Below are 23,953 nucleotides of genomic sequence, written 5' to 3'. Positions count from 1 at the left end.
ACTTTGCTTCATAGCTTCTCTTGCGAAATCAAGCGGGCCCTCCCTTTGCTCTCTGGCTTTTTAAAGGCGAGAGCCTGAAGGCAGTTGCAGAGCTCAGCCCGGCAAGCTCGCTCTGCATTGCCTGGCAGCCAGTGCCCACCGAAGCTGCGCCTGACCGACGGCCCTCTGGGCGCCTCTCCCGCAGGTGGGTCACTTTCCTGGCTATTGCCTTGTCGCTTTCGCCAGAGGCTGAGATCCCTTTTCTGTCTCAGCCCACCCCCAGACCTTGTTTTCTGGACCCCACTTTTCAGCAAGCTGATACTGAGATATAGGCAAACTCACCCCATCTCTCTCCCTCTCTCTCTCTCTCTCACACACACACACATGCACAAAAGTTGGCCCAAAGCTGCAGCAGGATCAGTTAAACAATTCAGCCAATCTTTAGCTTCCTGGGGTGCAGGGGACTCCGGAGGAGAAATACTCAAGGTTGGATTCTTTCTCTGTACGTCTGGCTTCGTACAAATCTGAAGTGCCATGGGAAAGGAGCCCGGAAGTCAGTAGGTGTGCAGGCTAACAGTCTAACACTAGATCCGAGGACTTCCTCACACCTGAGGCTGAGCACCCCTTCTTCCTTGCTCTTAATCTAGACATCCTTAACCAGCTTAGCCATGGCTTTTCCAGAGAAAAACAGTTTGTCGTGCCATTTACTGCACAAGGGACAGAAAGTCTGTGCAGATGGTAGGCGGTTTGGGGATTTTCTTTTGTGTTGGCGTTTTTATTTTTCTCTGAATGGCACTGGCCCTTTAATAGATGAATAGTGTGTCGTGGAAAGCGAGTTGCTTGAGCCTTAGGGTGGGGGGTGTTTAGAGTTCTATTCCTTCCACAAATCTAAGCTGGAAGTCTATTGGTCCAAGAGTATCCACAGGGTCCAGCTCTACAAGGTAAAAAGCTTTATGACCTAAGATGCTTCCGGTACGAAAGGAGTTGGAGTCTTGCTAATGCTCCAAGTATAACTGAGTAATTACTTTTCATAATAAAGCAAGCTTCGTTTTTGTAAGGAAGCCACCCAGGTGCTCTCGTGGGAGCATCTTAAAACCTCACCACATTTATCATTCAGAGACGACTCTGGGCTTTCAAAGCCATTCTTTCAGCCTTGCTGTGTGAGAATGTCCAATTCTGGATAAATGGCAATCGTATAAATGTCACTCACATGAAAGAACTTTTTTTTCTGATGCAGTAGGTATAATTTTATAAAATGGCACATTTATTTGAGGCAGTAACTTTTTTGAGATATGGCCTTTGCAAGGCCCTGGGTCTTTCAGAACACTGTGATTTAGCACAGTGTGAAAGCCTACCTACACGCATTCTACCTGCGTGGCAAACTCCACCAGCACAGAACACGGGATGGAGTAGTCTCTAGCATCAGACTTCAAGGTTGTAAAGTAAATGGTACATGTGTACCTCGAAATTGGGTCATGGCGCTTTCTCCGGTTGGCGACATTTCTGATTTTGCTGTACTTCACATAGCAACTGGCATTCATCGCGTGGCCCAGCCTCTATGGCACCTGCCACCCATAAGCTTACTAACTGTTGTTTAGAGGAAACCAAATAGATTTTTACAACCTTTTATTAAAAAAAAAACTAAAGCTATGAAGCCCTGCAGTGTGTGCGTGCCACTTTAGAGAAGTGGGTTTGCTTGCTATAGAACATTAGAGTACTTCATCACACTGGAAGAGTTACCCCCAAATTACCCTATATCCTCAGTACCAGTGTTCAAATGGCATAGAATCCGCTTTCACAGTATACAGAGCTGATTCTGCAGGCACAGAAACACACATCACTTGTTCATGGCCCTCACCATCTAGCTCCTTTCATAATAAACTTAAGGACTGGAGAGATGGTCAGTGGCTAACGTACTTGCCCCCAAAGCATGGGGATCTGAGTTCAAGTCCTCCGCAGTCTCATAAAAAGCTGGTTCCCAGGGCACACAGAGATTATCTCAGCACCGAGGTAGCTCCAGGAAGGATTCCCTAGCTCATTGGCCAGTTTGCTTTGCCAAATCGGTGAGCTCAAGGTTTAGCAAGAACCATTAGGTAGGAGGAGGAAGGCTAGGTAGAAAGATGAGAAGCCGGCAGAGGTAGGAGGCAGGCAAGTGAAATTAACAGTGGAGGAGTAAATATGTTTGAAATGTGTCTTGTACATGTATAGAAATGTTATAATGAGGTCCATTATTATGTATAATTAATGTATTCTAATTAAAACACATGATGGGAATAATCCAGAAAGATAACCAGCACTGATTTCTAGCTCCCATGCATGTGTGCACACACACAAAGAGGTACATGTGCATACACCCCACAGACACAATTAATAAATGAATAAATGTAGGTATTTTTATCAGCTGCTATAAAAATCATTTTCTCCAAAGTCTTAAAAAAAAGACTGACATACTACTATTGAGAGGGAAGCAAAGCCAACAGCAAGCACACTGTCACCTGCAAAGCTGGAAGGCTTGTTAGGGCCTTGGGTTGAGTTGTCATCTGAGGAGACCATTTACCACCTGCAGCTTAACAAAAAGCTACCCAAGTGTCCGCTCCAAATTCCCATCCACAAGAAGCAGGAATAAGCCAGACAGAGTTAATTTCTCTGGATGGACTTTAGCACTTATTTAGAGATTCGACTAGATAATAACCGAAAGGAGGTTTACACAAAGACAGGCTCTCTGAGGTTACCTGTGTACGTCCAAAGGGCTCATTAGTTAATGATGACGTCTTCTTGCGTTCGCTCTACATGATATGTTAACCCAACTAAGATGCTTCTCGGTGACTTTCAGGTCCTTTCCAAATGGTTCCAATTAACATCTGCTCTTTTGTTAAGGGGAAATCGACACTGCAAAGAATAAAACTAAGTAAATAGCTAAAGGATAATGAACGCTCAAAGCAATGTGTGATAAGAAAATGACTTGGGCTATATAGAAAATTTTTCTGCCAAAATTATTGAAGAATAAAGAACAATGGACGGTTATGCTGTTTGAAGATTGTCTTTCAGAAACATGTCATTGCAAAAAAGAATGCACTGATCTACGAAAAGAAATATTTCCACTGTAATTAAGCATGCAGGCCATTGGCATGCCGATCTAAATTCTGCACCATGGTCGGAGTCTCTCCACCCATGCGTGGAGAGCTCTCCCTTTGTTGTGCTTTGGCGGGAGCGTGTTTATGGAAGTGGCTTAGATGTATGCTCCTTTTCCACTTAAAGGACATCGTTCTTCCTAACGTCCGAATAAAGTTCACTTTTCTTCTCAAAAGCAAAGAAAACGTATGGGAAAGGTAACTTTAAAAAGTTCAGAGTTGTAATTATGAATTAATTGCAACTAAGAAGTAGCAATCTAAGGGTATAGCGCATCTCTAAAAAGGGTTATCAGTGGGGCTGGAGAAATGGTTCAGCGGTAAGAGTAAGTGTGCATACTCTCGCAGAAGACCTAAGTTCAGTTCCCAGAGGCCATGCCGAGAAATTCACAACCAGTGGAACTACAGCACCAGGTGGATTCAATGCCCCTGGCTTTCTTGGGCACCTACATACACACACACACACGTGCATGTGCGCACACACACACACACACACACACACACGTGCATGTGCGCACACACACACACACACACACACACACACATGCAATTAAAAATAAACATTTTTAAGTTGTTAGAACACAAACTGGATAGTCCCTTTGGTCTCTGCACCCAATATTAAAGGAAATAAAATGTCTTCAGTGCAAAGTTGGATCTCCTACCACACCTTTAGTGGGCAAAGCTGGGGATTTAGGGCACAGAGATAATTAGTGTTCAGTGGGAAGTATGCGTCTTTGATCTACACCTTTTTAAATACATACTATGCAAGCACCAAATTTAGCTTTGAGCCCAAGTGAAATGGTGGCTGAAGCGACTCTGGCAGGCTTTACTAAATGTTCTTGTGCCATCTCCGAGCAGATCAGTGTCCTTGATGGGAACTCCCAGTGTCTGTACATCCCTGTGCGTGGCCTTCTTGCACGCATGTTAGTGGTCTGCCTGTGATCTGCGCTCTTCCTGAGACCCCAGCTCCCTGAGAACAGTGGCCCCCTGATTCCTCACTTCATCCTTTTGCCTAAGACAATACCTGGCACAGGGATGCTATCATAAATATCCTGAAATAGGAAAGTTTACCAAAGCGCTCCTGAGAACATGACTCTGTGTTAGAACAATGCTACCCAAAAAGGTACCTAGTCAATGAGTGTGGATGATATTGCTGTTCTTTCAGTTAACTCTGCCCAAGTCCAGTTCTTAACCCTGACATTTGGAGAGAAGTTTAAGGTTGGTTTTTTACGTAGAAATCATAAAAATTATTATAATTGTCTTTTATTAATATACAAAACTATAGAAATGGTGTTTCCTCAGTTTCCATATGTTACTGGGCTGGCATCAGAGTGTGAAGCCCACAAACCATTCAAAAGACCTTATTCATATCCAAGTGTTCTTATATGCATAAACTCACTACCTTGCTGCTACCTGATTCTTCGCACTACAGAAGTCGGAGGGTGATTTGTTTAGCATGTTTGGTTCTGTGACAAAGAAATAGGGGAAAATTGTATAGGAAATGTAAAGATTGAAGCAAAGTTAATCAGTAAATGATTTACTGCAATTAACACTAATGTGCTCGTTGTAGACCTCTGCTAGATTGAGATTGTAAGCTATCCTTGCTACAGTTTTGAGTCACTCCTGAAAAACTGAAGATTATTTTTGGTGAAGGCGGTACACAGAGGCTCCCTTTGGGAAGCAAAAGTCTACGGCTATTCGATTGATAGGCCAATGGTGTTGGCCCAATGTGTGAGGAGGAAGGAGTATGGGGCCTTTATTGCGGTGCTGGAAATCACATAGATTGTTTTCAAAATTAACCTGGGAGCCTTGGGGGAAGCGATGCCCCTATGGGAAGATGTAGACATAAAATACAATCAGGATAAGAAAAGTGGCTTCATCTGCCCACCCAGCTGCTTTCCCGGCTCCGTGGTCACAGGCCCTGTTTGGGAAAGAAGCACAGGCCGTGGGGAAAGCGCTGCTGCTGTGATAACTGAGTCGAAGAAAAACCCATCCTAACGTTCAGCGGGCAGCCCCGGGTGAGTTCCTTCCTTCAAACTCTCCACACCCGATTTCAGGCTTTAGCCCTGTAAGGTAACTCCGCCCACTAGAGGGAGCTCAGATGAAAATCCTGGCTATTCAAAGGAAAAGCTGTTTCTTGAGGTGTATTTACCAACTCGCTCTGCTCTGCCCCTTGGGCATCAGAGTATAACAAAAGGATGGGATGGATATTCTGTGCCTCCTAGTGACGCTCTTAGAGCCATTGGGGTTCATCCCTTAGAGAACTGCTTTACAAATGGCTTCAAGCGTTACCCCAGAGATGAAAGACCAAGCGATCCCCAGAAATTCTTTAAAATGGCAAGGAGATATTTTTAAGCAGAATGGAAAGCCCCGTGAGAAGGGTTTCTAGGGAGACAGAAAAACTCTTCTGCCCCCCTAACTGGTTTAGCAGTTATCAGTATCTATATTATCAATAATAATTCCCAGTGACATTTCATTTGAATAAAGTTTCTTAAAAATTAAAATAATTACACCACTTCCTAGACATCTCTGACAGTAACCAGCCCACTATCTGACACTAAATGTTTGGTGAGTTATTGGAGAGGCCAAGCTAAGCAGTTGCTCATAGAAAGCATATAAACCAGTAAGATATATAAACCCCGCCATCAGTGAGAGAAGAATGCCCTCTCTGCTGGTGGTGACCTCTGGCTCCACTCCTGCTGCCAAATTGTTGGTGATTTGTAAGTTGGTCCAGATACAAAATGCCAGCAATGGTCAAGGCAAATTAACCAAGGTATGGCTGAATCTCTCTGGCCATGTCATGTGCCCCAGGCCCCGAGCAGATGCGCTAAGAAGCCCAGACAGCAGATCTGTAGCCTGTACAGCCAGGAAACCATAAAGCTCTCTTACTTGACCCTGACAGATAGTGCCAAGATCTCAACGTGACAGCCTGGATCCACGTGATGCTCAAACGAACTAGAATATCAGTGAAGAACCTATTAAAAATAATTTTCTACACTGGAATTAAAATGTGTACCAGGCCTCCGCTACTGTGGTGTTACCATCTCTGGAAGGGAGTAAAGACCCCTGATAGAATTACTAGGGCCCAGCTACTATCACAGCTCATCCCCAGCCGGCATGAGCACTTCACGTGGGAGTGTATGAACGGCACAGCCTTAACGCCAAGGTTACCTTTCATTACATTCTTGTGACTTGATCAGTTTGTGCAGGGTACCTATGTCTCATACGCCATCCTGTCGGTTAATAAAATGATGCACAGATTAGCCATCATCAAATCAGCTTCCCTGCGCGAACAGCATTTCTCGGATACGATCTATTTTTCAGCAACCAAGGAGCAGTTGAGGAACATTAAGGCAGCAACTTCCGGATGGACTCTGTGGGGCACACCTGTTATCCTAGCACCCAGGGCTTCAGCAGGAGAATCCAACATTAAGGCCAACCTTAGCTACATAACAAGCTCTAAGCCAGCCTGGACTACATGGCAAAAATCATTTAAGAAAAACAAAATGTCTGTAACTTTACATAGTTACCAGCAGGTTTTGTGGAAATCGCAAAATGGTGATGTATTCGGCTGTGAGCTTGCTGTAATTTCTACTTAAACTGACGTAGTAGTAAAAGAATGGGCAACAACACGCAGGTGTGAGAAGTAAACACAGCTTGGGTAGGGCGGTTGCTCAGTTGGCAGAGGGCACACAAAGCCTTGACTCTAGTAAGTTCTGGTAATTGCAAGAAGGTGGAGCAGGAGAATCGAAAGTTCAAGGCCATCCTCAGCTACGCAAGGAGTTCAAAGCTAACCTGAGCTACGTGAGAGAGTCTGTCTCCTCAACACAAAAAAAGGTATGAATATTAGATGGGCAGTCTGAAAATTAGTTTTTGTGAGCTTTAAATCTCTGTAAAGTTCTCTTTCTCTTCAGTATGCATTATTTTATTTTTACTGTTAATAGGGACAAGCTTCGTACGACAAGCATTGATGGTGTCGATCTATTCTTGTGATGAATGGTTTATTGTAGTTTTATGATCCTAATTCCATTAGAATGCGTGCTCTTCACAGGCTTGGAGTTCCTTCTCAGGGAATCCGTCATATTCTTCAGCTGGTGCGCAGTCACAGAGTTCTGCAAACACATAGCACTATCTGGTAACCTTCTATTTCATATGGACAACTGAGAAAATCTCCAGGGAGCATCGAGTATGGCTTCTCTGTTAAGCTAGCTAGTTAGTTACGTGGACTCTTGCTTTATGAGTCAGGGTCTGTGTAGCCCTGGCCAGCCTAGTATCCCTCTAGAACCCAGGTTGGCCTTAAACTCAAAACAGCTCTCCTGCCTTGGTCCCCATCGGTGCTAGGACTGCCTCCTGTTCAAATTAAACTATTTTAAACAGTGATATTGTAAATATTGCCTTTATTACCACAACAGATAATGTATACATGCTCACTTTCCCACCTGACTGCAAGGGTTCAGCTTGATGAAAGATACCAGAAAAAAAAAAAAAAGTGTTATCCCAGTCAAACCTGAATTTCACAGTATAAGTGTTTTGGTATGAATGTGCTTCAGATGTTGCAAAGGATATACATGCTCTAAAAAACTATTCATTATTTAACTGAAATCCAAACTTAATTGGAATTGTGTGCTTTTTATTTATTAAATCTGGTAATCCTTATATACAGGCACCTGCTTACAGAGGTTCATATTGACCTGAACTCAAAATAACTGCCCCTCCCTCGTAGCAATTTTTCTTCTATGGCCCTGTTCTGTATTCTTTGAAGCACTTACTTCCCTCCAAACCAGCCTATTTATTATTTATGTGTACTTTGTCCAATTTTTTATAATAATGCACAGACAGCTTTTGAAGCCTACAGATTCAGAGTTCTGACTTTCTACTTCCAGGGAGTCAAAACACTTTCTAAGAAGTCTGCATTCGGTGTCCCTTCATCCTCAGTGGGCGTGTGTGTGTGTGTGTGTGTGTGTGTGTGTGTGTGTGTGTGTGTTTCCACACCGGAGTGTCTGTGAATGTGCATGCATGCATGCGCACATGCGGTCATGTGCTTCCGCACCAGGGTATGTGTGCGTGTGTGTCCAGGGGAAACAGTGTCTGAGGAATTCAGGTGTTTAAAGCATGATTTCAGAACCTGAAGCTAAATTCCCAATGGAGGAAGAGTCAGAGTGACTCTAGAGATGGATTCAGCTGCATGACTACCTAGCTGCTATGCTTTCCTATGTATGATTTGCTGTTAAGGAACTCCGTGGAAGACTTGGGGTTTTCTGAGTATGGGTAATAACTCTGTAAGAATTTCTTGACAGATGAGACAGAGAAAAGCTACCTGTGATCTGATGCCAAGTCTTGAGCCTGGCACTCTTTGGTTCTGTTCCTTGTGAGGCTTGCACACTCAGGCCTCAGTCTGCCTTTGGTTTCTCGTAAAGAGAGGAAATCCAGTTTTCAGCCAAGACTATGGAGAAGGCTTGAGGACTGATCAGAAAGAGTCTGGTCATCCAGGTTTTTTGCAAACTTTCCCCTACTTGAATGTGCAGCTGGGGCTGAGAACCACTCGATTTTAGAACACTTTATAGAAGTACACGTTTCCACAGCCCTTAGTGATCCCACGATGTCTTTAATGACGAAAGAAAGTCAGGAAAGTGTGGTGGGAAGAAAGATACCCGTATGTGCCCCGCCTCCACCCACACTCCTCCAAGCCCCCTTTCCATAGAGGTCCTCTCTGCTAGCCTTAGCCCAGCATTCCACTTCCTGAAACTGAAAGCTGCTTCTTGTGTTGATCAAAGTGTTCTCTTTAGCTTTTCTTTTTATTGCCTCCAAACTTTTTCATATGAAATTTAGTTTTGCATTCTTAGTTTGCGTCCATATGTAACATTGGGTTAGCTAATAAATAACCTGACCGCAGTGGTGCGTGCAAATAACTGAGGGTGAGTTTTTACGAAGGAATTGTCTTTGGATTCTTCAGAACTAAAGACATCAGAGGGAGTCTAGAGTTTTCCCTACCTTCCCTCCGCAGCCCTGGGGTTGCAAGCACGCGCCTCACCTTTAACTTGAGCGCTAGCCCAGTGTTGAACTTAGGTCTTCAAGCTTACACTGAGCAAGCACTTTGTCAATTGAGCTATCTTCCCTGCCCAATCAATTAATATTTTAATGCAGCCTAAATATTTTTCTCCCAAAATTTCAATTAATTTGTGTTACAAAATTGAATTTTTAAAACATTAAAAAATTTTGAAAGTATAAGCACTTAAAAGAAATGTTTGTGTATATACAAGATTATTCTACAAATTACATGGATAAAGGAATTATACTAGCTATAATAGTCTTTAAAGAATATAGCAGAAAGAACCACTCTACCAAATATATATGCATTCATATATATTTATAGCTATCAGTATTGTATGGTATAGACAAAGGAACAGATACACACACACGCACACACACACACACACACACATCAGTAGAGCAGAATAGAGACCCCAGAAAATGACACTGACATGGACTATTGATTTTTAGCAAAGGTACAAAAGCAATTAATAGAATAGGATAGTATCTCAACAAATGATAAATATGCATATAGTTAACTTACATAGGACACACATGCACGTACAGTGACCTAAGCCTTAAGCTTTGTAAAGTAAGCTAAAAATAGATCATAGAGTTAGCTTTTACACTTTTAGAAATTTATCTAGAACCTAAACTTCAGGGAGGGCTTTTAGACATCTATATAATAATCTATAAAATAAAAGAATCAAAAGTTGATGTCATTAAATGCAAAAACTGTTTTATTATTCTTCTCTCATACAATAAATCCTGATCAGTTTCCCCTCCTTCCACTCCTCTCAGCGCCCTCCCCCACACCCGTTTTTCCTCTCCCCCAGATTCACTCCTCCTCCGTTTCCATTCAGAAAAGAGCAACTCTCCCAAACATAGCATAACAAGTTACAATGAGATGAGGCACAAACCCTCCTATCAAGGCTGAATGAGGGTGCCCAGTGGGAAGAAAAGACTCTCGAGAGCAGGCAAAAGAAAGACACCACACACACACTCCCTGTTAGGAGTCCCACAAGAACACCAAGCTACACAGCACAGCATATGCCGAGGACCTTTCAGGGGTCTCTGGGAGGCCTGCTTAGTTTGTTCTGTAGCGTGCTCTTCCACGCGGTTCCTGGGGGAGCTCCACCTAGTGTTTGGCTGTGGACCTCTGCATCTGCTCTAACCGTTATCTAGGTGAAGCCTTTCTGATGATGGGCTGGGCTTTTTTTCTAGGCCAGCCTGAATTAGAGTACAACTTTATTTCTGGGGAGAGAGGGATGGATGGAGAGGAGGATGGAGGGAAGGAGGGAGAGAGAAGCGACAAAAGACATGAAGCAATGTCTTACTGAGGGTGACATGCAAATGGCAAGTAAGTACCTAACAAGGTGTTCAGTGCCCTCAACCATTAGGAAAATGCTAAATAAAACCACATTGAAATGACAAAGTGGCCAAAATGAAAAATACCGGAACTCCTAAACTGCCAAGTAGGACTGTAGTGCTGTGTGGCCACCCTGGACAATAGTTACGCGGTTCCATATAAAACTGGGTATGAACGTGCCAAGTGACTCAGTTCATTGTTCCAAACAAATGTAAACTTACTGTCATGCCAAAACTTGTACATGAGTGTTCATTGCGGTGGCCCAAGCTGTAGACGGCTGAAAGGTCCGGCATTAGACGAAGGTAACTCTAGGACTGGGACTGTAACTCGGTGGTAGAGCCGTGCTTGGCCCGTGCAAGCTCCGAATTTGGTCTCCCAAAGCATTTGTTTCAGTGAAGTTGTATTCACCTCTGCTGCGGAATGCTACTAAGAAATAAGGAGGCAAAGCTGAGAAAACCTGGGTGAATCTCAGGTTTTATGCCGAGTGGAAAGCAAGGCAAGGAAGAAAGCCATTACTTGTGTATGTAGTGTGTGCGGTCGTTTCCGTGGCGGTCTCAGAAAGACAACTATAGAGAGCGACTTAGTGGCTTCCAAACTGGAGCCCTCTGGACAGAGATGGGAGTGGCTACGAAGAGAAATGGCAGACAGGGATGCCAGGTGCTGGAATGACTTATCGGCTTAAGCCCCCCCCCGCACCCCCCCCCAGCAATTCTCATTCTCACAGGAGGCCTCATCTCTACAGAATGTTTTCTTGAGTTCCCAATGCCTGGGTGGAATGCTGAGACGGGGGGGGGGGGGGGGGGGGGATCAGGGGCAAGATTCTTCACCTCAAGACAACTGTCTCTGTGACCATCAAAGTCACCTTTGCCATTTGGCAGCTACTTCATTGTGCGTTAATCCCTAACCTAAGTAAACACTCCTGTGGAATCACTTTGCATTCCGTGTTTCCCCCACACACACCCCACAACCACCCCGTGTCCCGTGTGTTGTCGTCCCACTACACGCACCCACTGTCTGCCCCAGGCGCCCTCCTCTCCTCACCACTGAACCGCACTTCGGTCAAGGAACCTCTCTGGAAGGTGTTTCCATAGGAAGTAAAGCAGCCCTGGAGGTTTTCAAAGCTAGGAGACTCCTTCCTGTTCTTTTGACTCTGTGTAGTGCCCACAAGGCTGAGCGCAAGAGAATCTGCCTGTTTTAATCTTTAACCCATTTTACCTTCGGTAAATGCTCTTACTGTTTGCTTGCTTTCTTACTGTTTCCTGTTTTCCTCCATTTTGTATCTAAAAGTAAAGTAGGGTGGGAAATTTTGGGAAACTCTGAGCAAGAATCCTTACCGCCTTCATGAACTCATGTTTGCATGCAGTTATTTTGATGCACAAACCTGTGGTAGCCCTGTTTGTACAACACTTACTGTAAGAGATGCCCTATGCATACATGCTATTTCTGTGAACACCTATAATTAGAATTTTTTTTCCAAGAGCTAGGAATTAAAATTCTCCAAAGAATTGCTAACTTCTCCCACATTATTGACTTCACTGTTCCAATCATGGTAACTGTTAGGGATATTTCCTAATCAAGCCTCTCCGCTGACGCAAAATAATCCCAATCAAGCCAAATCAGATTAAAAGATATCCAGGTTTAAATAGACACCTGCACCCTGGGTGCCCCAGGTGAGGGGAACGGAAAGTCTCCAACGCTACCATCAGAAATGAAAAGGGAAAACCACGCATCCCTTGACCCTCCTAGGGGAGGGGTCACAGTTTGAGGGACACAGGGGAAGAGCTTCCAAAGATGGAGGCCAGAGGCTGGGATTACAGTAACTTTAAGTCTGATAATATTTTTCATTAAAAAAATCATATTATCATGGCTTATCTTGCGAGCGGAGTCATAATAATAATAAAGGATTGTGGGCCGATGGGTTATTAGAAACCTGGTTCTGGGGAGCTGGAGAGAAGGACACAGAGGGCATGGTCGGGGAACACAGGAAAGACGGGACAAGAGGGAATTAGATCAACCCCAGCTGTGGATAATGAGAGCTCTTCTCCTCCGGAGCCTTGTGAGAAGCTGAAGAAATGCGTCAGATGCAGTGCTGAAGAAAGCCGAGCCACAGAAGAAAGACAGAGGCCACAGAGGCTGGCTCCCTGTTGGTCTGTGGTGCCCGTGGGCTGTTTATGTCTGAATGCGGGACAGTCGCAGCGATCTAACGGAAGCCCGTGACACGCATCTCTGCCCAGAGACTAGAAACAGGACCCGGAGGGCTTAAAGTGAGGCTCGTGGTGTTGCCACAAAGTGTCAACCGTAGAGTTTCTGTAACTTCCTCAAGTATTAAGGAAGTGCTCCAGGCATATAAAAACCACACTGCCTCTTACTGGGTCAAGTTTTTACAGCTGCAATTTGCCCGGTGACAAATCTTAAGTTTTAAAAATAAAAGCAAATTTTAATAGTTGGAATAACAGCCCAAGGGTGTTACCTTAAACTGCAAGATATGTCCTAAGAGAATACTAAGTTAAATATGAAAAAAATATATAAATAAGATAAATTCATACTTCATTCATTTCTACATCTGTGTTTTGATAAATTTATGTGGCATAAAACCATTTCATACAGGATTTTATTAAAAAAAAATAGTGGATAGAGTAGGCACATCCTAGTCTCTAATTCAGATTATCTTCATATACTTAAAATAATCGGTTATGAAAGCATGGTTAATGCTCAAGTTATAATCTTTAGATAGATAGTAATTAAATGACCAGTGGCTTATATCCCTTTGATAATAAATCGATTAAATAACCTGCTAGAGATGAGCAGGGTTTTGAGCATTTGTGTCTCGAGCACTGTTTTAAGATAAATTAGTCTAAGCCTCAGTATCGCTTAATCAGATACTGTCTCTCATCTCAAAGATGATGAAGCTGAGTCTGAATAACTTGCCCAGGCCATGTTGCTAGTAAGAGTTCTTGCAAAGTGGTCTGGGATCTCAGTCTGTAATGTGCATGTCTTAAAAGCATAAGGACCTGAATTGGATCTCCAGACCCATGTAAAAATGCGAATCATAGAGGGTTTTTATTATCTCAGCGTGTGGGGAGTGAATAGAAATGGGTTCCAGATTCATTGGCCAGCCATCCTAAGGTTGCTTAGCTTCAGGTCCATGAGACCCTGTTTCAAAGGAGGTGGATAGTGTTTCCTGATGATAATACCCAAAGTTGTCCTTGAGTTTTACACACACACACACACAAAGTTAACCCAGAAACTAGTGCCACATAGTCAATATTTTCATTTTCACAGAATTTTACAGAAAGTTAGAACACATTATTTTGGTGGTCAAATGGTCCAAATCACCTGGAATCACTGTTTGTAGCAACCTGTGAGAATATTGCTATAAAGAAGTCAGTCTCTCTGACTGGCAAATCCACCAGTTCTGTAGTTACTGCATATTGTAATCCAATATGAGAGTAAAACCATTAGAATAAAGTAGTGGGGGAAAGGAAGAGAACGGTAGTCAGTCTGTTGACACACAAAGCAGGTGTACAGAACAGAATGATGTTTGTCATTCCGGTGGCTTGAAGATTTGAGCTTAAAAAAAAATAGCCATTAACTGATTAGTGGCTGGCCAAATTTGCTGTATACTAGCTTGCATTTATGGCTACAAAGAACTTTTCAAAGACCAGCATACTTCCATATGAAGAGCATTGCTCAGCCCCAGATAGTTTCCCACATGTGCCCTGCTTATTCCTGCTGAATGCATCTGCAAGTGGTCTGAAGAAATCAGCGTGTTGGTTGTTCATATGTTCTGTGATGACGCAGTAAAGTCCTGTATTTCCTCTCTCTCTCTCTCTCTCTCTCTCTCTCGTGACTCATGTCTGAGTGCAAAGATCTGCATTTTCTGCATGTTTTACAATTGCACAACTTCAGACAAGCCCAGCCAATATAACAGTACTTTGTCATAAGCCAAACAGAAAGGGAAATTTTCCAAAGTTCCCTTTAAAAAAAATGGTGCAACCTTTATATATGTTTCATGATTGATGTGCAAGATACAGTGACTGATCACTGGTTTTATTTGCTGCACATCAGACTCAACTGAGTTTCGCTGTGACCCCACTTGAATAAATGAAGCATTGTCTTTAGGGAGCACCCTCTCTTCTGACTTCTCTCTCCCTCGCTTATCTCTTTAATGATTCGGTATCCCCCCTCTTTCTGCACACTGCCTGGAACACAGGAAGAACCCTACTCCTTCTGACTCTCACGTTCCACCTGCTCATGCTTAACAAATATTTGCCCACGGTCTAGTCCTTGGAAGACAGAGCATTTCTCACCACAGAAAATAAATCACTGAAAATCAGAAGCCCCCCCCCCGACCTGCCCCCCAAAAGCCTCTAGATTAGCTAAAAGTTTCAACAAAAATTGAGAAAAATTGTGAGAAAAGTTGTCCTGAAAAAAGACATACTATGCTCCCAAAGACTTTAGAGGAACCTAGATTTTTGTGTGAAGTTGTAGAAATATCAGTGCTGAACACTGACTGTTGCTGGCTTCCCAGCAAGATGTTCAGCTGTTTTTTTTTTTTTAATATTGCACATTTTTCTGTTAATGTCTTCAGGTGTCCCTGTTACAAGCTGATGATCTGTAAGCTCCTTTGTATTTCTACGCCTCTAATTCCCTTTGCTTGTTTTTCAGTAATGGAGACAATGGGTGCAGACGCGATCCCTCTGACCGTGAATTCCTCAGAAAAGCGAGAAAGTGTCTGCATTTTTGGAACGGGCGATTTTGGAAAATCCTTGGGACTTAAAATGCTTCAGTGTGGTTATGCTGTTGTTTTTGGGAGTCGAAACCCGCAGGTGTCCAGCCTTCTGCCCAGAGGAGCAGAGGTCTTGAGCTACTCCGAGGGAGCATCAAAGTCTGACGTCATAATCCTGGCCATGCGCAGAGAGCATTATGACTGCCTCACAGAACTGGCTGACCACCTCAGTGGAAAAATATTGGTAGACGTCAGCAACAACCGAAAGATCAATCAGTATCCACAATCGAATGCTGAGTACCTCGCCCAGTTGGTGCCAGGAGCCCGTGTGGTCAAGGCATTTAATACTGTCTCAGCCTGGGCTCTCCAGTCAGGAACACTAGATGCAAGTCGGCAGGTAAGGTTAAATGAACTCCCATTCAGCCTTTCGAAGGTGAATTTTTCTATATGTACTTATCTGAATAAAACTCCAAAATAAAATCCCCAGTAAATATTTCATGTTCTAGTATGTGCTAAGGACAGCTTCCGTGGGTGTGATTGAGAAGTGCCGTCTATTATTGTTCATGTGCGCCTCAACTTTTATTAATAGCTTGATGGAACCAAATGAAGTCCGAATCTGGGGTCCTCCTGCCCATACTAAAAACTAGCAGCTGGCTGGCTCTTCCTCCACTTGCGTGAAACTGGCTCCATTTAAGCCGCTGAGATTAGCCGCCGTCATAAATGATGTAGCGCCCACACGCCGAAGAAAGATGAGACTCCTCCCGCTCCAGTGAACTGATCCTACAGCAGCGCTGTGTGCCTAAAATCACCTTCAACAAAAAGCATGGTCTTTCACCTCCCAGCACACACATGCAGCTCAAAACATCATCTTGCTAGACGTGTTGATTCCATATCTCTGCTTTGAGAGTATTCGTATACTATTTTTCTATATGATACTCATATATAAAGTTTAATGACAATTATTAAATAAAAAATAATTATGGAATTAATTCTTTTAACTCAGGTATTTGTCTGCGGGGATGATAGCAAAGCCAAGCAGAGAGTGATGGACATTGCCCGTACCCTTGGACTCACTCCGTTGGATCAAGGATCTCTTGTGGCAGCCAAGGAAATTGAGAACTACCCTCTGAAACTATTCCCAATGTGGAGGCTTCCTTTCTACATGTCCTCTGTGCTGTGTGCCTTCTTCTTCGCGTACTGTGTTGTACGAGAAGTGATATACCCCTACGTGAATGGGAAGACAGACTCTACGTTTCGCCTGGCTGTGTCCATCCCGAACCGTGTGTTTCCCGTAACGGCGCTGACCCTGCTCGCTTTGGTGTACCTCCCTGGTGTTCTCGCGGCCCTTCTGCAGCTCTACCGAGGCACAAAGTACCGGCGATTCCCAAACTGGCTTGATCACTGGATGCTTTGCAGAAAGCAGCTGGGCCTGGTAGCACTGGGATTCGCCTTCCTTCATGCCGTCTACACACTTGTGATTCCTATTCGGTACTACGTACGCTGGAGACTGAGAAACGGAACCATTACGCAGGTAGGTCTCTTCTCTGTATTTCTCTACTCCTTAAAGCACATTGCAGCCTTGCTGTAGCACAATCCGCTTCACAACTGCAGAGTATGGCTCCCCAAAGTTTGCTCTTTATCTTTAGGGGTGTTGGGGCGTTGTTTGTTTGTTTTGTTTGTGACGGTTTATAGTTTAGAGCTGGTTGGCCTCAAGTTCATGGTTTTCCTGCCTCCACCTGCCAAGTTCTGGGATTAGAGGCATGAATTGTAACACCCACCCAACTCTTCATTTTTTAAAAAAAAAAATATCAAAAATCAGAAACATTATCCCTGGGCTTGTAAATTAATCCACTTGTGATCACATAGAACCACTGAGAACAAAACTTAGATTCCAGACTCACTTGGCTCTAGATCTGTAATCCTGGGCTCACAGAGACACTGACCAACTGGCAGGTTTGGGACTCAAGAGTTCCTTTGGGTGAGGGTCAATAAGCACAGACTCCTAGGCTTCGAGCTTCTGGTTTTATGTAGATTTCTTTTTGAAGTCTAAATCACTGTCTCCTAGGTATGGAGTCTGCCCAAACATGTGCTACAGAAGCACAAACAATCTCACAAAAGGGTGCTTAGAAGTCCATCCATGTTTGGCTTGTAAGAGGCTGTCTTAGTTAGCCAGAAAACTAAACAATTCTGAAAAAAAATTCAAATACTATCATATGAATACTCAAAAATAAAACAACTCTAGTCTTTCGGCATTTACAGCAGAAATACTACAAGACTACAAGTCTGGTTTAGAAATGAACAGTCTTGGTATATCTCGTTATAGTCTCAAAGGCTATTAGTCAGTAACTCACCAACACTGTGTCCATGAGTATATCTTCACACATTCCCTAACAAATGCATGAAAGCTTCTTGAGTAAGGATCACACTACACAGCCTGATTCCCCTCACACTGTGATGTGGAAGATTTAATGCTGTATTTTGACATAATCATTATGAAAGACCCAAACTCTGTGTGTGTAACAGAGAGAGACAGAGACAGAGACAGAGACAGAGACAGAGACAGAGACAGAGAGACAGAGAGAGACTAAATAAAATATAAAAACCAAATTTTGATGTGATTGTTTGAGAACACTGTGCTTTGTTTGAGAAACAGAAAGTCATGTGCTGAAGAAGGCTAACGTATATGCTGATTTCATTTTAAGATCTGTAGGGTAAATTAAGACTCCCTATGTGACTCCTAGAAACAAGAATTGTAACAAAATCGCAGAAGAACCAATTACCTTTTCTGCTCAAAACATTCAAGTGTATTTTTCTAAAACTGTTCCTAAGCAATCAGTAATGAACATTACACAATTTGTTTTGGACAAGTAACGTGTAGAGGTGTGGTTGGGCACCCCAGAAAGAATGAGCTGCAGAGAGAATCCATGTTCATTGTTTGTAACTTTTCATAGGCCCTGGCTAATAAAGACAGCCCGTTTAGTACCTCTGCAGCCTGGATTAGTGATTCCTACTTGGCGCTGGGAATCCTGGGATTTTTTCTGTTTCTTCTCTTGGGAATCACTTCCTTGCCATCGGTGAGCAACATGGTCAACTGGAGAGAGTTCAGGTTTGTCCAGGTAAGTGCCTCCAATTTCAGTGTCCGAGTATTGCAAAATGAGTAGAGCGTTTTGCTAGTCGTGTTGCAAAGCGCTATCCCGCCTGATGTTCCACTTGGCTCCCTTACTTCCCAGGCAGCTCATTAACTGTTAGCTGCGGAGGATGAATTGGGACCCTGACAGGCACACTCCAGAAGGGTTTAATTTTCTGCTCAGGACATCTTGCCAAGATTCCTCACTGCCCCCAGAGTAGCCACTGAGAGGATAGAGTGAAAAAGAAACTCAAAAAGCTATTAACTAGCCTGTGGAGGCACCAGGCAGAAGGTGGAAAAGAACCCAAAGACAAATTTTCACCTTCTGAATTCAACTGTGCAATCGGGACATACTGATAAGAAAGGGTAGATATACCGTCATGCTTAAACTTCCACGATATTTGATAAATATCATCACCTTAGACTTATTCCTGGTCGGTATGAGAGAAATTCATTTTTTCTACATACCCACCACCAGACAACCTCATTAAAGGCAGGAACTATCCTGGAGACCAGAGATCCTCCCAGTGCCTGTCTCACCAAAAGGGGCCTCAGAAGCACCCCTAAGGAGCTCGTCGGGCCACGCCCCCGGGCCCCACCCAAGCTGAGCAACCAGAAGCTCCGAAGGTGGAACCCAGCTGTTGGCTAGAAAAGGCCCTCCAGATAACTCCCACACATCCTCACCATGCGCCAGTGTAATAAAAACAAACCACTAGCAAGCGAAATTAGATTTGGTTATCAAATCCTGCAGTTTCTCCTAGAGGCCAACTGAGGACAAATTCAAAGAATTCAGACAGAAAAGAAAAACTAAGAATTCCAAAACCACAATTTAGCATTCTTCTTCCTGTGACAGAAATCGGCTAGCAGCTGGCTTTGACCAGCAACAGAGAAGAACATAGAACTTGTGGAAGCCATTTGTTTCTGATCTCTGGATAAGATGATCAATAAAGAAGTTTTCCTCTGTTGATCAAAACAGCGCATTATGTCTAATCTAAAAGAGTTTATTCCTAGGACCTGTTTTTAATCAAGCCAGGAGAAGATAAAACTAGCATGTCATCAATAAACAAGTCTTTTTATATTTTTGATGAAATAGTTATCATCCTAAAAAAATGTTATGGTTCTTTTCTAGACCTAGCAGTGTCCTAAGTATTATAATAGTATCTATCATGTGTTTGTGGTCATTGCCAAGTAGACTTCATTGCGTGCAACACTTCCCTTTACGACGTGGAGGACTTAACACCCATGTTTTTGTTTTTGTTTTTAGTCCAAACTGGGTTATCTGACCCTGGTCCTGTGCACAGCCCACACTTTGGTGTACGGTGGGAAGAGATTCCTAAGCCCTGGGATTCTAAGGTGGAACCTTCCTTCAGCCTATATTTTAGCCCTCATCATCCCGTGCACGGTGCTGGTGATGAAGTTCATCCTTGTACTGCCGTGCGTAGACAAGACCCTGACGCGCATCCGCCAAGGCTGGGAAAGGAACTCACGACCCTCAAAATCAGCACTGAACGGAAAACCAGATATTTAGAAGAAAGTTGAATTTGTGGAAATTTCTGAACTAGTATAGTGAATGTGTAGAGAATAAGTGTCCAGTTAAGAAAGCATTCTCTCTTGTCATGGTCGCAGGTTTATCCTCACTAAAGGAAATATTGCCTGACTTTGAAAGACTAACGTAGGAAGCAAGCTCCCACCACTGCCTCTCCTCACGTAGTGACTCATCGCAGGCCTCCCTCACTTCCCGTTCCAGGAACCCTGGGGCGGCCACTGGGATTAGGTTCACAGTTTCACACTATGAAACGTTGTAGTTATGGGCAACATGCATGATGTAATGTTTTGCAAAATGCTGGAAGACTTTATGCAACTTCCTTCTTTAAGTCAAGGGCTGAGGTAAGAGAGAGAGAAAAAAAAAAAGGAACGCTGCCAGTCATCCTAGAGGTGTTGATTGGCACACCTAAAGAAGAGCCCTGGAGGGGCTGGAGAGATGGCTCAGAGGTTAAGAGCACTGCCTGTTCTTCCAAAGGTCCTGAGTTCAATTCCCAGCAACCACATGGTGGCTCACAACCATCTGTAGTGAGATCTGGTGCCCTCTTCTGGACTGTAGGAATACATGCAGACAGAATACTGAGAATACTGTATACATAATAAATAATTTTTTTAAAAAAGAGGCCTGGATGAAGGAGAGGAAAGGAGGGTTTGCTTGTTTGTTGTGAGGGTGGTGATCTTAAGTATTGTCAGACCGACCTGGGGTATTTTTGGTTTGGGTGTAGTGCTGAGGATGAAACCTAGGGTTTTATGCATACAAAGCAAACGCTATGTTACTGAGCCACACCCCAGCCCTGCCATAGTGAATATGTAGTCATATGTCCCCCTTGACTTTGTTTTTAGCAATACGGATATTTACTATCGAAAAATATTTTATAACTCAACAAATATATCTCAATGTTTTTAAATTCCTTGGATGTATGGGAATCTATGCAATTGTCACAACACTCCTTGTCTACAAGGAACGGGTTGAGGAAAGTCTGGATAAGAATAGAGAGACCCATTGGATTTTTCAATGTACAATAAGCAAGGGAAGGGCTGATAATGGCTTCGCACAAACTGTCAGACAAGCCAGATTTTTAGCTAGTAAGCTAAACAGATACTATGACTTTTCACTGTGCTGATTTTTATTATTTAGAGATTGTGGTATGCTTTTGGTGCTATAATTCTAAATACTGCTCAATTTAAGCACCTGTGAAATTAAAGATATAGCACCCCAAATCCACCTTTGTTATAATTTTGAGGGGTGAAGTTTTAAAGAAACTATCTGAAAAGCATAGCTGAGAAAATTGTGGACCGCTGGGAAGAGCCGCGGGGGGGGGGGGGGGGGGGGGGGGCGNGGGGGGGAGGTAGCCAGCTCTGGCTTCCTGCGTGGATAGTGCCTTTCCCAAGGTGACCTTTAGCAGGCTGAGCATCCTAGCTCTAGCCTGGAGCTAAAAGGAGATTTTTGCACAGTCTTCCCACGTGTCCCTGAAATAACTGAAAGGCATTGGGTTTGACATTTTTCTGCCTAATCTATAAAGGCTGTTTATTTTTCTTTTCTTTTGGCTTTTATTATCACATATCATACATGATATCATATATTGCTCACAATCCAGGGTTTTTTATATAAAGCTTATATTATGTAAAAATGGGCATTTCTTTTACTATTGCTCTGATAGAACATGTAGGCTATATCCAGTTTTTGCTAAAATGACAATAGAGGTAATTAATGTCTTTGTACTAATGATATATTTCTATATTTTTAATTATTTCCTTAGAATATTTTCTAAGTGTTAATAGCATAACATTAAAGAATATTTTATAAGATTTGCTGTGTTGTCAATTTCTAATGTGACTCTCTCAATCCCCTTGACACACCGTTACAGAGCCGAGATTTTACTTCAATTTCTGTTTTCTTCAAAACAGTTAAAAAGATTTGAAGGATGTGTTCCTGCAAATTACCTTTGATGAGCCCATGCAAGCGTGCCAAGAACCGGAGAACTCTGAGCAGAGCCAGGGTATGGGGAACAGACTGTGGAACATCAGTGTAGATGGAAGGAAACACAGCCAATCCCCCACGGTGCACACAACAGCCAGTTGTGCCCGGGCCCATCATAACACTGACTGAAACGAAATCACCATTAGTTTGGTCTAGGGAGGCATTTGGAGTCAACCACGTTCCCATTTCAGTAAGGGCTGTAAAATTAAAATAATAAAATAAAATAAAATAGAAAACACCACACCTAAGTAAAGTACACGTAGAGAAAATGTACTGAACTGTCTGTACTCTAGTGGAGATGATCTATCTCAGTACTTACACGCAGTCTTTGAGGCTGAAATCAGAGCCTCAGGGCTTTGGCTCAATAGTTGCCTGACTTTTGGGGCATGACCACAAAGGTTCTGTGGGCCACCAGGAAGAAGCCACTGCTCCTCTCTCCAGCCCTCCCTCCTTCCCAGCCATCCCATCCCCTACGGCTCAAAAGGAACAAAGCTGGCCCTGCCAACAGGTGGGGAGAATGAACTTAGGTCAGATGGCAATGCGTATTTTGAGTGAACTGTATTTCTTTTTTTTCTTTATTTTTATTTTATTTTATATATATAGATTTTAGTATTGTTTTGATTTTATTGTGACTGTGCTGTGGTTCTTCTTATTTATTCTATGTGTCTTTTATATCACCTATCTTGATCCCGTTCATTTCCCAACCCTTCACATCTGCCCTCTGTGCTAACCTCCCCCGCCCCCCGCCAAATAAAACAAAATTTATGAGAAAAAAAAAAGAAAAACAAAAGGGGAAAAATTAAAATCTTGTCATGGAAGGTGAAGTGTGACCCATTAATTCACACTTGAAATCCCTTTGTTTGTGTATCTTTACTTGCAAGTGTTTGTTGAAAAAAAAAAAAAAATTGGTCTGGTTTTTGATGCTGGGCCCTCACTAAGACCCCGCTTGCGTAGCCTGTTGTTGCCCTGGTTGTGGAGATCCTGCAGCTTTGGGTTGGTGGGTCAGGTCCCTTCGCATGCTCCAGCAGATCGTAGATGGGGTGGATGTTGGGGTGGGCCAAGTCCTCACCCTGGTTCTGAGCCTGGGCTTTCTACCAGGACTGTTCCACATAGAGACCTTACACTGAGATGTGTATTGACTGCAGCTGTAGTCTCAGCACTTGGGAAGTAGAGGCAGGAGGATCAGGAACCCAGGCAATCCGGGAGAACGTGGATAGAACCCTTGGAGGGAGCAAAAGGGGAAGTCTTCTCTTTTAGAGCGTGTAGGACGGGGACAAGTGAGATTCTCACAGACAGCCACACAATCTCCCTTAGGGAAAGACAAAGTCCATCTGGGTAACAGCAGTGCCTCACTGTTCGTAAAGAGAAGAGGGTGAGAGTTCAAGGTCATCTTAGCCTGCACTAAAAAAAAAAAAAAAAAAAAAAAGCCAAAGTAAATAACTAAAAGAAAAATTACACCAAGCTGCTTTTCTGCTGCAATGCTCCCTGTATTCCAGAAAAATAATTTATTCAAATTCACTGACACTTATTTTATATGCTTTTATATGCTTATTTTATATGTCATTCAGAGAAATGACGATTGCCATAGATGTGTAATCATTAGACATTAAAAAATGTTTTGGTTGCCTGGCGTGATTCCGTCCTGCGTGCCTGTTCTGAGGAGCAGCAGGCAGAACCCTCCGTCCGACTTCTCTGCCACCGAAGAACGCGCCTTCACCTCATGGAAGACTCCATGGACATGGACATGAGCCCTCTAAGGCCTCAGAACTACCTTTTCGGCTGTGAACTAAAAGCCGACAAAGATTATCACTTTAAGGTGGATAATGATGAGAACGAGCACCAGTTATCACTAAGAACGGTTAGTTTAGGTGCTGGGGCAAAAGACGAATTACACATCGTAGAGGCAGAAGCAATGAACTATGAAGGCAGTCCAATTAAAGTAACACTGGCAACTTTGAAAATGTCTGTACAGCCAACAGTTTCTCTTGGGGGATTTGAAATAACACCTCCTGTGGTCTTAAGATTGAAGTGTGGTTCTGGGCCTGTGCATATTAGTGGACAGCATCTA

General features: G+C 43.2%; 2 protein-coding genes across 2 annotated transcripts; both read left to right on the top strand.

Annotated features, from left to right (window-relative positions):
- Nucleotides 1-22,807, top strand: Steap4 (STEAP4 metalloreductase). The gene is made up of 5 exons (XM_050139765.1): nt 1-184; nt 15,175-15,632; nt 16,239-16,766; nt 18,187-18,351; nt 19,627-22,807. Exons 2-5 carry the CDS (start codon nt 15,177-15,179, stop codon nt 19,888-19,890), a joined length of 1,413 nt encoding a protein of 470 aa, XP_049995722.1. The 5' UTR covers nt 1-184; nt 15,175-15,176; the 3' UTR covers nt 19,891-22,807.
- Nucleotides 22,808-23,492: 685 nt separating this feature from the next.
- LOC126500104 (nucleophosmin-like) lies at nt 23,493-23,947 on the top strand (the record flags this gene model as incomplete). Its single annotated transcript, XM_050139766.1, has 1 exon — nt 23,493-23,947. A coding segment is annotated over exon 1 (342 nt), but the record flags the coding sequence as incomplete, so codon positions are not given.
- Nucleotides 23,948-23,953: the final 6 nt, after the last annotated feature.

This window comes from Alexandromys fortis, unplaced genomic scaffold, assembly GCF_014885135.2.
Source record: "Alexandromys fortis isolate MF-2015 unplaced genomic scaffold, M_Fortis_MF-2015_v1.1 scaffold_38, whole genome shotgun sequence".
NCBI classification, from domain to species: Eukaryota; Metazoa; Chordata; class Mammalia; order Rodentia; family Cricetidae; genus Alexandromys; species Alexandromys fortis.
Note: the sequence above shows the minus strand (reverse complement) of the source record. Positions and strands in the feature narration are given on the sequence as shown.